This window comes from Talpa europaea, assembly GCF_964194135.1.
Source record: "Talpa europaea genome assembly, chromosome: 9".
Classification (NCBI taxonomy): Eukaryota; Metazoa; Chordata; class Mammalia; order Eulipotyphla; family Talpidae; genus Talpa; species Talpa europaea.
In genome coordinates, this window is record NC_140076.1 from 10,664,795 (window position 1) to 10,680,956 (window position 16,162).

Consider the following 16,162-nt stretch of genomic DNA (forward strand, 5'->3'; position numbering starts at 1 on the left):
CTTAGCTGTGGCGCCCGACGGAGGACTGCGACCATGTCTCGCGTCCACAGCTCATCTCCCCTGCGTTCTTTCCTCATCGTGTTCATGTGAACCATTTTAGTTTTTATTTACCAAAGTACTGTACTTGGCTACTTGCAGTGTTTTCAAAACTAAATGTTTCTTTTTTTGTGTTTTTTATCTTCAATACTTGGTGCAATAGAAGCTGCAAAGATGTGCCACTTTATCTATGAAATGGAGTTTTGTACACCAATAAATTCTAGTTTAAAGACTAGGTTTCACGTGGTTTTTGTCACTGACCCTCTTTTGAGTCCACGAGACCGAGAGCATGCTGGGAAATGTCCTCTAGGAGGCCTTTCCCGGCAGATGTGCGGGGGTACTTCAGGGTGAAGATGTGGGAATCTCATGGTCTCGCGGGGCCGCCTCAGCTGACTGTAGCCTTAGTGCTCTGGCAGGGCCTCCAGGGGACTGGACTCTTAAGATTCTGCTTGATGGCGAGGTCATCTCGTGACCCGGAGCCCCTACCTCTGGCGCAGCTGGCTGGCTGTCGGCTGCCACCTCAGAGTTTCTCTAGGACTCTGAGGTATGAGTCCGGTCCTGGAGGAGGCTCACTCCCCCAGACATTTGTGGGCAGCAGCGACCAGAGCAGAGACTGCACCTAAGGCAGGTCCTCAGGAGCGGACAGGGGAGGGCAGCCTTAGAAAATCAGAGGGGAACCCCTCAAACATCCAGCAGGAACCCAGCCTACGGAAGGGCCTAGCCTCATGATTTTGGCCCTAAGACTCGCACACCCCTGTTCCTGTTTTTGTCCTCACCCAGCAGCCTGTGGATTGACCCCACAGTCCCTTGAGACCAGAGTTACCCAGCACCAGTCCGGATGAAAGAGAACATTTCTGCTGGCAAGGAGGCCCCCTCCACCACTACCCACTTTGTGAGGTTTACTCAATCCACGACCCAGAGACACAAGCACCATCCACTTCCTAAGCCTGGGAGGCCCCAGTGCTGGACCTTGTTACTCAGCTGAGATTCTTTCTGAAAGGTCCTGTTAGGACAAATTGGTCTCCTGACTTAGGTGCCCCCCCCTTCCCCTACTGGCCTTAAACTCCATCCCTGTGGTGATTGGTTTGGGGCTGGAGTCGCCTGTTAGGTCGGGCGGTCACCCAGGGGCTCCCTGCCTGGATCTTGGTGACCATGAGGGCCTCTGAGATTGCGCCTGTGAGGACAGAAATGCTCGCAGGCCAGGTGGGGATAATTAGGGTAGACCAAATTTATTATTTATATTTTCCTCTAGGCTACAGCGTCATCTGCTCTGGCTGAGTGACAGACAGTTAATGAGACCAGAGTCGTGCAGGGGAGAGTGGCTGTGGCCCTGTCCCTCCTTGGGAACTGCTGTGACTGCCTAGGAGGCCAGGTTGAAATGAACGTTACCCAAGCCCTTCCCTCAACATGCAGATGTGGATGTGTGCCTGGAAAGATGGTAAAAGTGATCATAAGATGCTGTGCTCTGATTCATGGTTTTGTCTGGATGAGAAGATCTCTCGGGCCATAGGAGTTTTTGGTTGTAAAGGATCAACACCAATCCTGCCACTTTGTGGATTCTGGCAGAAGGAAACATTTCCACCTTAGGGAAATTTGTGAGAACCTCCCTGTGGGAGAGAGACAGCCATTGTAAGAGATTCAGTGTTTATTCAACATATTCACTCATCCAAACACCCAAGAGTACATGCAACATTTCCTGAAACCCTGCTGTGTGTGACTCCTTATTTATGTGTTTTTTACTCAAAGGTAGCGGACCTTGCCCTCATAAAATTTCCACTTTGGGAGTGAAAATGGACTGGAACTGTGACCCAAGAGAACACGTGTCCAAAAAAGGGGGCCCTGATGGGCGTGTGAGTTCAGAGGGAATCAAGGAAGGCTTCCTGGAAGAAGTGCCCTTTGGACTAGGTATGAAAAGAGAGATGATGTGGGAGGAGTGAAGGCATTTGGACTGAGGGACCAGCATAAACAAAGCCCTAGAGTGGCTGTCCCGTATGTGAGGACAGGGTTTATGAGGGTTAGTTTGGAGAAAGACTGGACTCTTTCCCCTTCAAACATATGTGCCTCTTGCTACTGGAAGATTAATGCTGTGTTCACTGAAGGGATCCCAGAGATAGGCCACCTTGTGTCCTACAGTGTCAGGACTTGGCCTGTGTATACACTTTGACCTCTAGACATGTGACAGGAAACCCCAGAGGAGGTGCTGCACACACGTCTCTCCAGTCACTTTCGCCTCAGTGCCTCTGGGATATCATCTGGGGACACTGAAGGTTAATGATCTTCAAACATGTGTCCAGTTAAAATAAATGAGCACTTGGACTTGTGAGCCAGGGGGCAATTCAAATAAATCAGTATGGTATTTATGTCTGTATGATGCCACTTCCCTAAAATAATTCTAATTATCATGTATTCATGGGTTCAACTGAACAACAATTTAGCATGCACTGTGTGATGGGGACCGTTGGGTAGGGACAAAAATACATAAAGTAACGTGGCACAGACGGAGCATCCCTAACCGTCCAGGCACTTGGAATATGTCGTCTCATAAACCTTACAACTGCCCTGGGAGGCTGATGGTTCCACCCACATTGTTCACAGGAGAATAAATTGCTGGCCCAAGATTACAGATCGGTAGTAGAGTCAGGACTTGAACCCAGGGTCATCTGCCTACCAAAGAGGAACCCCAAACAGGAACCCAAATAACAGGTAAGTAGCACTAGGAAAGGTGCGAGCGCGTGGCAAGGTGGCTCAGCGGGTGAAGTTGGCTCCGGTTGGTCAGTCATCATGGATCTCCTACCTAACGCTTGTGGATCTGAACGTGCGGATGAGCCGGTGACAGGGGAGGCTTCTAGGTTGGAAGAAGCTAATGCATAAAGGTGTGCAGGCAGATTGGCATGTCCTGGGAATGTTGAGGAGCAGAGACAGACACGGCTGCATAAACGAGGCTGGAAAGGAGATGACACCACGCTTGAGTGCCAGGGGTGGGTGACAGCGGGATGGTTCCTGGGCACAGGAGTGACGTGATGAAAGCAAACTGGGAAGATGAACCAGCATCGGGGCAAGATGGAGACTGGAGGATGAAGGGCTGAAGATCCCCACTTGAGCTCAATCCCAGCCCTTCCTAGTCGGCTGGCTACCTCTGGTGTGTGTCTGTCTCCAGCACCCAGCAGGGGCCAGGGGCATGTGTAAGAGTTTCCTTAACCATCAATGAACTTGAACACATTGATCAGTTTTCTGCAGTATCCCTGCAAAGAACCGCGAAGAAGCAGATGAAGAAGGTCCGTGAAATCGTAACTGGATCTTAGGTTAACTTGGGGATTCCAATGTGATCTGATTTCTCGTCACTTATTCGGCAAGTTATTTAACTGAGCACTTCATGAATGGCTTTTGTTAAGGGCTAAGTGGGAACAAAAAACCAATCCAAATCCCGTCATCAAAATCAGAGAGGCAAGCTCTGAAGTATCCAGGCCACCAAGCCCCTGCTCTCCCACCTCCTCCACCCCTAGGCCTCATTCATATTTCACTGGGTCATTCATTCACTGAAATACTCAGTGCTTGGAAATGCCAGGTGCTTTAAAAAGTCAGCCATTGTCATTACGACCATCATTCATTCATTTATAGAACATGAATGCTTATTATGCGTAAGGCATGCTTTTTGTACTTTGGCACAACCAACCTGCCAGGGAGATGCCATTGTCCTCTTTGACCAATGCAGAAGCCGAGGGGAGAGAGCGGTCTTGCTAACTTACAGATTCTGATTGGAGGGTGAGAGTTTCTGCATTTCTGGCAGGCTCTCTGCTGATCAGGAGCTGACAGACGGCACTGTACGCAGACCCCCGCCTCAAGTCCAGCCCTTTATTGTCACAGCTGGAAAACGAGGGTTTGTGCTGTAGGCACGAGCATGCACACACAGATTTTAGACAGTGCATTCACCAATCATTTATTGATCCTGGGAAACAGGCTGCCTTGAAGTCTTGTTCTTCGGTTCCGATGCTCACTTGGTGGATGGTCACGGAGCTTGTGGGATCACCAGGTACCCGCACCGCTGATATCTACCTCCATCACCCCCACACAGCCTCTCTCCTTGTCTCCCCAAACAGCTCCTCCTTCCTGTGTTTCTTATCTGTCCGCCATCATTTTTTTTTTTAAGATTTATTTATTTATGCATACAAGAGCCGGTGTTCAGGCCAGAGGTGTGAGGGGTGAGAGGATTCACCAGAGAGCGAGTGGGGAGCAGAACAGGCAGATTGACTGAAACACACTGCTGAGGGGAGTAGTGGGCGAGACAGGAGAGGTCTGCTGTGTCATGTGGGTAGCTCCCTGGCTGGCTGGGGATCGAACTTGTGCTGTAGAGGCAGTGGATTGCTTCATAGTGCGGTGCTTAACCCCTTGCGCCACCAGGGAGGCCCTGTGCACCATCATTCTAACATGGTTGTAAGGACTCTCTTGGTTATTCACTACTGGCAATCCGAAGGGACCCATTTTATGAGCCCAGGCACACTCTTGACTGCCCTGGCGAAGGGAAATCCAGGTTCCAGCCAAATGTAGGTGTCCGCCTGGTAACCTGATAAAATGGACAGCAGGGGGCGCTCGAGGACCACGTTGCCCAGCACAGCACCCTTCCCGCAGGTCATCCCTCTGGCCTGCCACCCTCTGGCCTTGTGCTGATTCTTCACCCGAGGTTTAAGTGACAGCCGCAGGGTGAGCACACCTTGCTAGTAGATACTTTGGCCAGCACAGATCTACCTCACCTTTTAGTGCTGGAAGATCGGTCCTTTGATTTCTTCACTCTCCCGTCCTCAAAGCCCCGAAGGCTTAAACACGCCAGGAGAAGGCTGGTCGGCGGGAAGCCAGCTGGGCCAATGCTTGTCACCTGCAGTACCTCATCGAACAGGCTCATCCCAGGCCTGGAGCACTTTATCAGCATGTTACGGAGGATTATTCCCTGTGTCATATATTGCGGAGTGGAATCTGCTGAAGCACAGTCTTCGGGGCTGCACTCCCACTGGCAGGGTCTCGAGGGGCCTTCACTTCTTCCTGGTTCTGGGATGGGCTCCATCTTCCCTCCGTCTCCTTCAGGGTCAGGAACCTGACCCGGGCCAGGCGCCCCACAGCAGACCTGGCTGGGGCCCTCGGGACCACCCATGGTGTGACAACAGCACCAGCCTGGCAGCAGGAGCCCCCCCAAGCAGGACGTGTCCTCTCTGGCCCCCAGACGCTCTTCCGTCAAAGGCTGAGTTTGTATAGGATGGTTCTAGAGCTTCTTTTCCATCTTAGCCACGCTGCTAATGGGGGAGGTCTTGATGCCTGATGACAGGGTGGGGACAATAGATTTTTTTTTAAAGATTTATTTATTTATGCATACAAGAGCTGGGGTACAGGCCAGAGATGCAGGAGGGGGAGAGGATTCACCAGAGACAGAGTGGGGAACAGAACAGGCAGATTGACCAAAGTACACTGCTGAGAGGAGTAGTGGGCGAGACAGGAGAGGTCTGCTGCGCCATGTGGGTTGCTCCCTGGCCAGCCGGGGATCGAACTTGTGCTGCAGAGGCTGCGGATCGCTTCATAGTGAGGTGCTTCACCCCTTGCGCCACCAGGGAGGCCCCAAGGGGACAATAGATTTTTTAGGTGGACATTGTTCAAACTTCACACGTTACACATAGGGCTGGAAATAGTGCCATTATTGTCTGGGGTAAGATTGTAGAATGTTAGAAAAAGAGAGTCAAAAAATCTTACATGTGTGGAGAACAGCAGGGCAGTGTTGCCTCTGCAGGCTGGGGCCCCACGTCAGACCTGCCCCTGAGCCTCCGGGTGCGCAGACGTCACACGCACGTGGCAGGTGCTCAGAAATGAATGACTGAAACTGGAGAGCAGAGAAATCCTACGAGGAGAGAAACTAGAACCAAGGAGTGTTAGAATGATGGGGAAATACTGTCACTTATTCAGAAGGGGGGGGTGGAGACCCCAGGACTGGGTAAGAGTCTTCTGGGTGCTGAAAGGACTGTGGCTCCTGCGGCTCTTCCTCGCTTTGAGGAAGGTGGGTCCAGCCCCAGCCCGGGAGCTCTGAGGGAGGCAGGTTTGCAGAGGGTGCTTCTGGAGGGAGGGTGCTGGTGCCCCAGGGAGGCTGGGCCTGGGAGGGCCTGGCTCAGCCCCAGCAGGGGGGGGTGGGCCCCGTGCACAGCTTGTTGGGGTAATTCGCGTATTTGCGGTTGTAGGTGCCCAAGTGGCGGCGGAAGCAGAGGGCGGCCCTCCTGTCACACTCGCAGGTCTGGCGCTGGCAGCTGGTTCGCCCGGCTGGATGGGACACGGGGAGTCAGGGTCCAGGCGGCTCGGGCCTCCGCTCTCAGACTCGCCCGGGGTGGCGCGTCCCCCTCTCGGCCCCGCCCGCTGGAGCCCATGCTCAGGGCGGCAGGTGTTTCAGGGTGGGTGAAGGGAAGGGTCTGGTGGCCGGCAGGGCTGGAGGTTTGTCTGGGCTTCTCTTCCTTCCTCTCCTGAGCCCACTCACACCGTCCAGGGACACCAGCCGGGTCACTGACTCATCTGCCCCAGCTGGGGTTCCCAGCAACCCCACCCCCCGGCCTTGCCAGCGTGGAGCCAGCCACCAAGAGAGAAGAAGGCTATGAGCTGTCTCAACTCAAGCCCAGTGGCCCGCGTGGGCCCCAGACCGGAGGCCACAGGGATGGAAGCCAGGGTCCACTCCGGCCTGTCCTGTCTCCATCAGAGTAGATGGGGCCTATTTTCCTGGCATTTACCTTCGGCTTTCCCTAGCCCCCCATGGGCGTGCCCACATCCAGCTGGAGGTCAGTGCTGGCAGCAGCCCCCCCAGACCCAGAGTCTCCTCGTCCCTACGTGGCCTCTGTCCCCAGTGGCTCTGGCACCTTTTGGTCCTGACCAGCCCCAGTCCAGCCCCACCTCGGCCCAGCCCTCTTCACCTCCACCCTCCTCCCATCTCAGGTTCCTCCAGGTGGGACCCTGATCCTTACAGGTGCTTTGTCCCAGGCCAGCAATGTCCAGGGCCCCTCTCTGCCCCACCCAGCACCAGCCGCTTCTTCCCACCAGGGTCTGCTGTTTCAGCAACACTCCGAGTGGGAGGGGCTTAGCAGCTGCTTCCTGGGACTGGGGGCCAGAGGGAAGGAGGCACTGCAGCTGGCAAACTGAGCAGATGGGTCTAGCCTACAGCCCCGCTGGGGGAGCCCACCTTTGGGACAGGCCTCCTGACGCGGACCAAAGCTCCCGGCTCAAAGCTCTGTGCTGCGGACTCTGCCTGTCACCAAGCCCTGGGGGGTGGGTGAGTGAGGAGCCTCTGTCAGTCCTGCCCCCTTAACTTCTCTCCTCAAGGACTGGGGCTGGAGGCCTCTGGGTGGACGGGAAGCACTGGGCCCAGGGCAGGTGGGCCTGCCCAGGTGGGCACTGGGTTATCTAGGCTGAGTACCAGGTAGGCATCTGGGCAATGCACTGGCATTTCCACAGTTCCATGCTGATGGGGACCCCTCCATGGGGAGCCCAGGCTCCCCCTCAGGACGGGGCTCCTGTCTGAAGCTCCCTCCTCCCCACTCCTGGTGTCTGGGACACGGGGGCTGTGTATTTACCACAGAAGATGTTGTCCCGGCCGACAGAGAAGAGATAGCGTTCCAGCTTGGGCTCACAGCCCTGCTTCTCCAGACGCCCGTAGCAGCAGTCATGGGCTTGGCAGCACCTGTAAGGGTCGGGGTCCCACCTGGAGGAGCCTGTGAGACCAGAGGAGGGGGCCCGGGTGGGCCTGGACGTGGGGCTGACAAGGCCCAGGGCCTCAGGGCCTCAAATGAGATGTCAGCCCCTAGCTCCTCACTCCTCCCAGGGTGCATGCGCCTTCCCTCTCCAGCCCAGGGAACTCCCCTGGGGGGCACCCCCTTACCAGTCTGTCTCGTCCACTGGCCAGTGGGAGCCCCCAATGCCGCAGTAGCAGCCATAGTCGTTGTACTGCAGGGCCGACTTCCCCGTCATCTTCTCGATCATCACCCCAAACTGGACCAGGTTGCTGGCAGCCTGGGCCACTGCAGGGAAGGAGGGCAGGTGCTGCCAGACTCCCCAAGGCCCCACCCTCAGAAGCCAGCGTCCCCTCATGGCCCCTCCAGTCTGCACCCAGATGTCTCTCTGATTGTCCAGTTAATCTCGCCTCCCCAAGAACCACTCCCGTAACAATAATGCACCCATCACAGCATCTCCGTGGTCCCCTGTCCTCACCTGGTCCCCTACTCCACACCTGGTCCCCAGTCCTCACCTGGCCCTTTAGACCACACCTGGCCCCCTAGACCTCACCTGGCCCTGCAGTCCTCACCTGACCCTCTAGTCCACACCTGGTCCCCTAGACTTCACCTGGCCTCATAGCCCTCACCTGGTCCCCTAGTCCACACCTGGTCCCCTAGTCCTCACCTGGCCCCCTAGTCCATACCTGGTCCCCTAGTCCTCACCTGGCCCCCTAGTCCACACCCGGTCCCCTAGTTCTCACCGGGCCCTCAGTCCTCATCCAGGCTGACAGCACACCCCGTGGCCCTTATGATCTCTGCCACCTCCCAGAATCCCCCCCACCTCCCCCCACCCCAGCAGGCTCTCCCAGTGGGCGCCGACTATCTCCTCAGGTGTCGGCTCCTCCCTGGAGCACTCAGTCCCTGCCGAGTCTCATCAGATGCCACCGGGCAGGCGTCCTATCAGCCTCTGCTTCCCGGGATTCCTCCCAATCTTGCCCATGTAACAAGGGGAGATGGGCACTCTGGAAGGCTGGAGCCCAAAATGGAAGCTAGTGTGGGGGCTGGGCTGGGGTGGCAGGAGCCCCGGTGGGTTTGCAGTCTGGGATCCCCGCCAGCCTCTTTCCCATGCCCCCAGGTGCCCCAGCCTGCAGTCTCTGAACCCTTGCTCCAGCTCTGCTGGCCAGGGGGGCTTGGGCAGAGCTGACCTGGGGAGGACCCTGGTGGCAGGAGGGAGCAGCTCCTTCCCCAGGACAACTCAGCCACTTTGGGGAGGTGGGGGAGAGGGCCTAGCTGGGGGTGGGGGATGAAGGTCAGAAAAGTCACTTACCCAGGAGGCACAAGAAGGTCAGAAGAGGGGGAGGTTTCATCCTGGGGGAGGGGAGGTGAGCAGGGGGCAGAGGAGCCGGCTGTGGGAGAAGGAAGTGAGCAGGGGTGCCTCTGATCTCAGGGCACCTCCCCAATTAGTTAAATACCCCGTCTTGTCCACTCCCCATCATTAACCCCCGAATGCCCAGTGATGCAATCACACTTGCAGGTCTGACACTTTGGCCCCAGGGGAGGGGCTAGCGGGGGCCCTGGGCTCTGCTTCCAGGCCAGAGGAGGCCGGTGGGGGCTGCCTGCGGCTCTCCTGGCTTTCCTTCCCCCTGGCCTGCTCCCGGCCTGCTCCCTCCTGCCAGCTGTGAGCCAGGCTGGCTCAGGGCCTCTCATCCTTGGTGTCTTCTCTTCATCCCCACTTTATGGATGTGGCCCGGAGAGGCTGAGAAAGGCCTGGGGGTGCCACGTGCCGAGTGGGTCCCATTTCTATGATGCCAGTCACTCCAGCATGCCCTCTGCTCCCGGCCCCACCCTCCCCAGCCTCACCCACAGGGAGAGCAACTTGGCTTGCGCAGGCCTGGCGGCCTGGGGCTCTGCCCAGGAACCTATAGCAGAAGGCGGGGCCACAGCCCACGAGGCTCAGGGATTTTAAATTGTTTTTTCCTAGATGTGACTTTTGTCTCCCAAATCTTCGGGCAGTGGGTTGTGTGGCTGCTGTGGAAATAGGTTCTGAGTCAGCTGGAAAACCCACATTCCAGCAGGGACTGGAAACTTCTGTCCTTCCATGTTATCTTTGGGTCTCGGTGGGGGATGCAGTCCCTGGCCCAGCTTGTCCCCTGGGGGAGCCCCGAGCTCAGCTGGAGGTCTGCGGGGTGGAGCGGGACACGGAGCACCCCTCCGGGCAGGCCTGAAGCGTCACGCCCCACAGATCAGGGACTCAGTGGGCTCCACCCGGCATCCACTGGGGCAGAACTGGAGACTAGAAGCCCTTGTCCCGGCTGCGACTTCCTGCGCCCCGCCCTCCTGTGCCTGGCCTGTAACTGGGGTAACCTGGCCGGCCGTTTTCATCAACGTTCGGGGCTGGCAGCTACGGCTTTGCTGCCCAAATTCCACTGCCTTTTATGTGGCCTTAGGCCATTTCCTTGCTCGGAACCTCAGTTTTCCTGCCCACATTTCTGGGATAGAAGGCACCCCACCCTTGCCCCCTTCAAGAAGGAGGGGAGCTCAGAGGCACCGAGGACTGACTGTGCCAGCGCCGGGCCAGGCCCTTCTCCTGCAAGGTCTCCAGGTGCCTTCAAACAGCCCACGAGGCAAGTGCAATGATGATAACCCCAGTTTACAGAGAAGCCAACTGAGGCACACACACCTAAGCATGTGAGGAACCGGAATTTGGCCTTAGGCAGGTCAAAGGGCTTAGCTAGTGCGGACAGTAGGCAGGGACCGAGCACCAGGCCTTTAGCCACCCCCACCCCCCAGCAGCCAAATGTTTTAATTTCTTTGAAAGCGGAAGGGAGGAAGGGTGACTGTCAGCCAGCCTGGGTTGTCTCTGTCTTGATGCCCATGAGGTCCTGACACTTTTTCCTTTGTTTTTCAGTGGAGGGAAGGAGCCGGCAAGAGTGTGCAGGGCCACGACAGATGAGCTGCAGAGCCCGACACCAGGCGACACCAGGCGGGCGGACCCCTGAGGAGCCCACTCCCGGCTGGCAGGCCTCTTCTCCCTGAGAGGGGGTTGGGTCTCACACCACGGACAGGAAGGACTCCACACAAATTCCCTGACTACCACTCCCTGGGGGGTGTAGCCTTGGAGTGAGAAGGGAGCTCTGGTGGCAGGGATTCCTGGTGGTGATTTGGAATTAAAGGCTTTTAACAGCTGTCAACACTGTCACATACCCCCAGCGGCCCTGCCTCCTGCCCCTCCCATTTCCTGCTGGTTTCCTCCTGGTGCTCTTCACAGAGGCCCTGCTCAGTCCCCACACAGGACTCGGGGGACAGAGGCCAGAGAGGTGAGTCCACCTGGCCTGAATTGCCCAGCCGCTATGAGTCACGGGCTCCCGAGGGGGGCTCCTCATTGCTCACCATTGCCTTTTGATTTTAACGAGGACACCTCCTGGCAGCCCCTGGCTGCTGGCCTGGGTCACGAGAGCCCAAACGGTGAGTCACTGAGTAGCTACCTCCTAAACAACCGAAAATTAGCTTTGATTCCTGGGGAGGTTTGGCCTTCAGCCCTGCCTGCCATCGCAGCAGAGCTGGTTCCCAGGCAGGGCCGGGTTTCGGAGGCCATTCCTTTGTAGGCCATTTTGAGTTCTGCTCTGGCCCAGGTGGGGCCCCTAAAAGTCATGCCCGTATGAACCTGGGGCAGAAAACAGGACTGTAGGGCCAGCGCCAGGCAGGAAAATCCAGGCAGACGTCCAGGCAGAGGTGTCCTCAGCTGAGTTTTGAAGTGGGGGCACTGGAAGAACTTGGGCTTGGAGGAGAGTTTTGGGCATTCAGGAGATGTGGATGGTGTGACGCTGTTCCCACCAGCAGCACACTGAGCCAGGCTCAATGTGCCAGGGCGCTGCACTGGCCAGACCAGGACTTGAGTGCTGGCTACACCGGAGGCCAGGTGACCTCGGTCAGTCCTGTCACTTCTCTGGGCCAAGATTCGTCATCCATAATCTGGGGATAATTAGACCTGCCTTTCAGAGTTTGGGACTGGATGAAAAGGAAATGAAAGGTGTGAGCCCTCTGCAGCTGCCATGCCCATGGGCGGAAGCCGTGGACGTTGGCTCCCTCCTGCCCCTCCTCCTGGCCTGGCCACAGAGGAGGAAACTGCCGTCCCAGGAACCAAAGCACGTGCCCCTGCCAGGGTTGGCACGATCTGGGCCAGGGACCCCAGCCATTCAGTGTGGCTATGCCCTCACTCCACAGGTCGTAACTTCCACAGTGGAGGGGTGGGGGTGGTGGTGGCAGTGAGTGGAGGGGTAGGGCCTACTCGGTCAGGATCGTCTTCTTACTCTTGGTGTTAACTTGTCCCTGTGACTTAGAAGTCCTTGTTATCATCATTGTCTGACCAATACAAATAGAAAACCAACTTTCATTTACTAAACTCCTCCAGACCTTATTTCTAGAAAGGGACCATGGGTGGTTCAGTTAATCAACTAGATTGAGGACTTACTAGGTGTTGGGAATACACGGGAGAGGAAACCAGGTCTGATTCCTGTCCTCATGGAGCTGATAGTCCTGCAGGGAGACAGACATTAGTAATCACACAAATAATTCACAGATAGGGTTAAGTAGTGTGACAGAATGTTCCATAGGGCTATGAGAGCGTTTAACAGAGGTGTCTGCTCTGAGCAAGGTGTCAATGTAGAGGAAATGATTCAGGAAAGGTCTCGAGAAGGTAACTGAATAAAGAGGGACATGGAAAGAGTTTAAATAGAGGGACAGTCTGTGCAAAGGCCCTGTGGTCTGAGACATGGCGCCCAGTAGGGACTGAAAGGAGCCCGGGTGGCTGGCTGATGGTAGCAGGCTTCAAAGAGCATGATTCACTGAGAAGCTGACCCCGTTCACCCCTCCGGAAGTCCTTTGCTTGGGCCTGATGGGCAGGCAGCCAGCTGGCAGAATGCTGGACAGGGCCAGGAGAATGAGCTCTGCTCTGGAAGACATGGGGTATCCTCAGCTCAGTGTCATCGGCATCAGGAGCCTCCAAGGACACCAGGAACCCAGGATGGCACGTCCCCCCAGTGAGAAGGGGATTTGGACAGCCGTCATCACAAGGCTGGGCTCTCCTGCTTGCACTGGAGGGTACAGAGCTGACTCTCTGGTGTGGGTCTGTTCCACCTTCTATAAGGTCACTGGTGTCCTTGTGAAATAGCACAGTTGCGCCTTGTTGGCCTTTACCTAGGAAACAGTGGAAGGCCAAGGAAGGGCTTGGAATGAGGAGGAGACCTGCTGCGTCTGTCTGCACAGACAGTGCTGGTGGCCGGGAGGAGGAGGAACAGGCGGGAAGCCGGTGAGGAAGAGAAGGCCAGTCAGCTGGTGTTGCAGGCCCGGGATGGCACAGCCCTGTCCTCAGGCAAAAGGGTGCGTCATGGCCAACACTCCAAGTGGGTGCGGGAGCTCGCGGGGACATGGGCCGCCCTTTCCCATTACTGTAATGTTCATCCTGTAAGGCTGCCTGCAGCTGGCTGGGGAGAGCCACGGCTTAGGAGGCAGAGGGCAGGGCTCTGGGAACAGCGCTTCCCCGGGCAGGCACAGGTCGCCAAGTATCTGTGAGTGCCTGTGGCTGTGGGGTCATGGAAGCCCCGCTCCTGGTGAGGGCCCTTTTCTCCCCAGTGCCTGAGTGTCCTGCTTGAGACAGCACAGTGGACTCAGGCTGCCTGGCTTTGCCACTGGCTGGCTGGGTGAACGCCCTCCTTCCCATGGGCCCCCTCACCTGACCCCAGGACTGTGTTCCTCAGAACAATATGGAAGGAGCTGAAGCATGGGGGGCTGTACCTGACCAGAAGGAAGCGGCAGGTAGTCTCTGTCACGATGCTGCTGTTCACAGCAGGAATGGTGCTAGCCCAGCTGTGGCCCCCTCCACCCGCACCCCCCCTGCAAACGCCCTTCCTACCTGGAACCATTTCTTTCCTGGAGGCCTCGCGAACCTGTTCTGGTTGGTGATGGTCAGATTTGCCTCCAACATGGTCACATTTGTGGGGTCTGCACAAGATGAAGACAATCGGGGGCCCACAAGCCATGAGCGCCAATGTCAATCAGCTGCAAGCAGGGAGATGGTCTGTCCCATGCTTCTATCTGGATATGCAGAAAGCTGCACTTTTTATATGACTGGGAGTCAGAAATAGAGCCAAGTTGGCTGAGCTGAATTGTTATTGGGTGTCCGGGAGTCTGTTGACAGGTTGGGTGTGTTTGAATGACTCTAAAATAAAGACACCCACACTTCAAAACAATAACTACACATTTATTCTATAAAATTTGTTTTTCTGACTTTCATCTCGGCCAAACCTCCAATTATGTTATAATCAAATTTTTATGTGATTTGTGTTCCTTTGACAGAACGATCGAAGTTTTTAAAAATGTAATTGTATTTGAAGTGTAGACAATCTAATGATGTTTGATAAAACACAGTAAATGTAATGAGCAAAAATGGAAATGATTTTAAAGCATGTTTTCAAAAAGATTTTCTGAAATGCACTAAACTATTAAAATTAAAAGGCAAAAATAAATGACAGCTAACGAATATAAAAAGTGTCAAAATGATTTGAATACAGTTGACTTTCTAAGTCTTTTTGTTGACATAGAATCACATCTTGTCAAATAGTTTAATAAAAATAAAACGGTTGCGACTCTCATGTTCCATGTTATTTAGCTGTCAATGTAAAACCCGCACCTGGAGAGACCTACAATTACATACATTTATGAGTGAGACACAGTGTTTGAGATCACCACATCCCTAACCATACAGCAAGCACCCCACAAATAGACGAGCCCCTTTAGACCTGTGACTGGGAATGGACAGACGCCAGGAAATGGACTAGGGAGATGTCCCAAGAAAGGAACTGGGAGCCAATCCATGGTAGGTTCCTACTCATGCCGCTCTGCCCTCCCTCCAGTGTCCACGGGGCAATAGCCCACGGCCTTGGTGATATTTGGGCAACAGAAGCAAGGAAACACGTCACTGGCACCCAGATGGTGTTGGTTACGAGAGTGGCGATTTGGTGTATGTGCGTGTGTGCACGTGTATGTCTCTGTGTGGGTGGGTGTTTGTGTGCTCATGTGTCTGTGTTGTTAGGTGATGTGTGGAGCCCAGGGCAGGGCCTCTTTCTGCCTGCATCTCACGGTGGTGTGCGTAGGAGTGAGCATCATCCCTTCAGCGCCCCCATGTTGTTCTAGGGGTGTTACATTTCACCTTCGCCATAGCTCTGCTTCTGTTTTACAGGTGATTCGCTCAGGGTCCTGCCAAGGAAGTGGCCACACATCTGCTGGATTCACAGGATGGGTCAGGAGCCAGATGAGCCCAACACTGTTGCTCCATGCTGCCTCCCCGTGGTGAGATTAGGGACTGACCTGATGCCTCCTGCTCACTCAGATGCCCCGGGTGGAGTTGAGAAGTGGGCATCTAGTTCCTGGACACAGGGAAGCTGAACCCCGGCTGTCTCTCTTAACTATCTGCGCTTTGCTCTTCCACATTCTCCCTAGGGGACCCCAGATGCCTAGAACCCAACCCTTGGGGAGTCTTTGGTTCCTGACCTGGGCCTCCTGAAACTCCTTAATTCATGTATTTCCTTCTTGCTGGCTTATGAATGCATTTATGGTGGCTATTGTTTTTTTCATGCAGTTTAATCCAAAACTGTATATTTGCAATATTCTGCAATACGAGAAAATGTCTTCCTGTATCTAAGAGTGTTTAGAGGCGTTACCTTCCCAAGTGGCTGGGGGACGCTCTGTTCCTCCTTTGTTAGTGATGGCTGCTGCTTATTGTGTCACAGACCAAGTCTCTACTATTTCTACTTAAAAACATTAATTGATGGTTCCTTCGAGGTCTCACGTATTGTCCATTTTTTTTCTGCATGCCACACGCTAGAAGGAACAGCCTGTGTTCATAGGGCGTAGAATTCGACCTAGTACGTTGTTTATACAATCATTCAGTGAGCATTTATTGAATGTTTGTTATAACCATTCTAGGTGCTCAGAACACATCAGATAGAACAATTGTCTGGTCAAGGCCCCTGCATGGGGGTGGCAGGTGAGGGCGGGGTGGGAGGAGGCAGCTGATGGTCAGTGCTTAAACATAATTAACAGGCAAATTACATAGCATGGTAGAGGTGATAAATTCTAGGAAAAAAAAGAAAAAATACAGATGGTTAAATGGAGTGGGGCAGAAGCTGGAATTGTATGGGGGGGGGGGGGCGCGGTGACCTCACTGAAGAAGTGATGTTTGAACAAAGAATTGAGCCCCATAGATGGTCTTACTCTGAGCCTGTGAGAGGTGATGGGCTGGGCGGGACCGGGGAAAGCAAGGCAGAAGTGAGAAGGAGCTGCTGGGGTCCCATAGGTGAGGATGGTGCTGGCTCAGCGAGGTAATAGCTGTGGAGGTGCTGAGG

The 16,162-nt window shown here is 55.0% G+C and overlaps 1 protein-coding gene across 1 annotated transcript; it reads right to left on the reverse strand.

Moving 5' to 3' along the window:
• Positions 1 to 6,178: 6,178 nt before the first annotated feature.
• Positions 6,179 to 9,127, reverse strand: PLA2G2E (phospholipase A2 group IIE; the record flags this gene model as incomplete). The annotated part of the gene is made up of 4 exons (XM_084244093.1): positions 6,179 to 6,327; positions 7,623 to 7,729; positions 7,928 to 8,066; positions 9,088 to 9,127. The coding sequence occupies 4 exons, from the start codon at positions 9,125 to 9,127 to the stop codon at positions 6,179 to 6,181; spliced, it is 435 nt and encodes a 144-aa protein (XP_084100219.1).
• Positions 9,128 to 16,162: the final 7,035 nt, after the last annotated feature.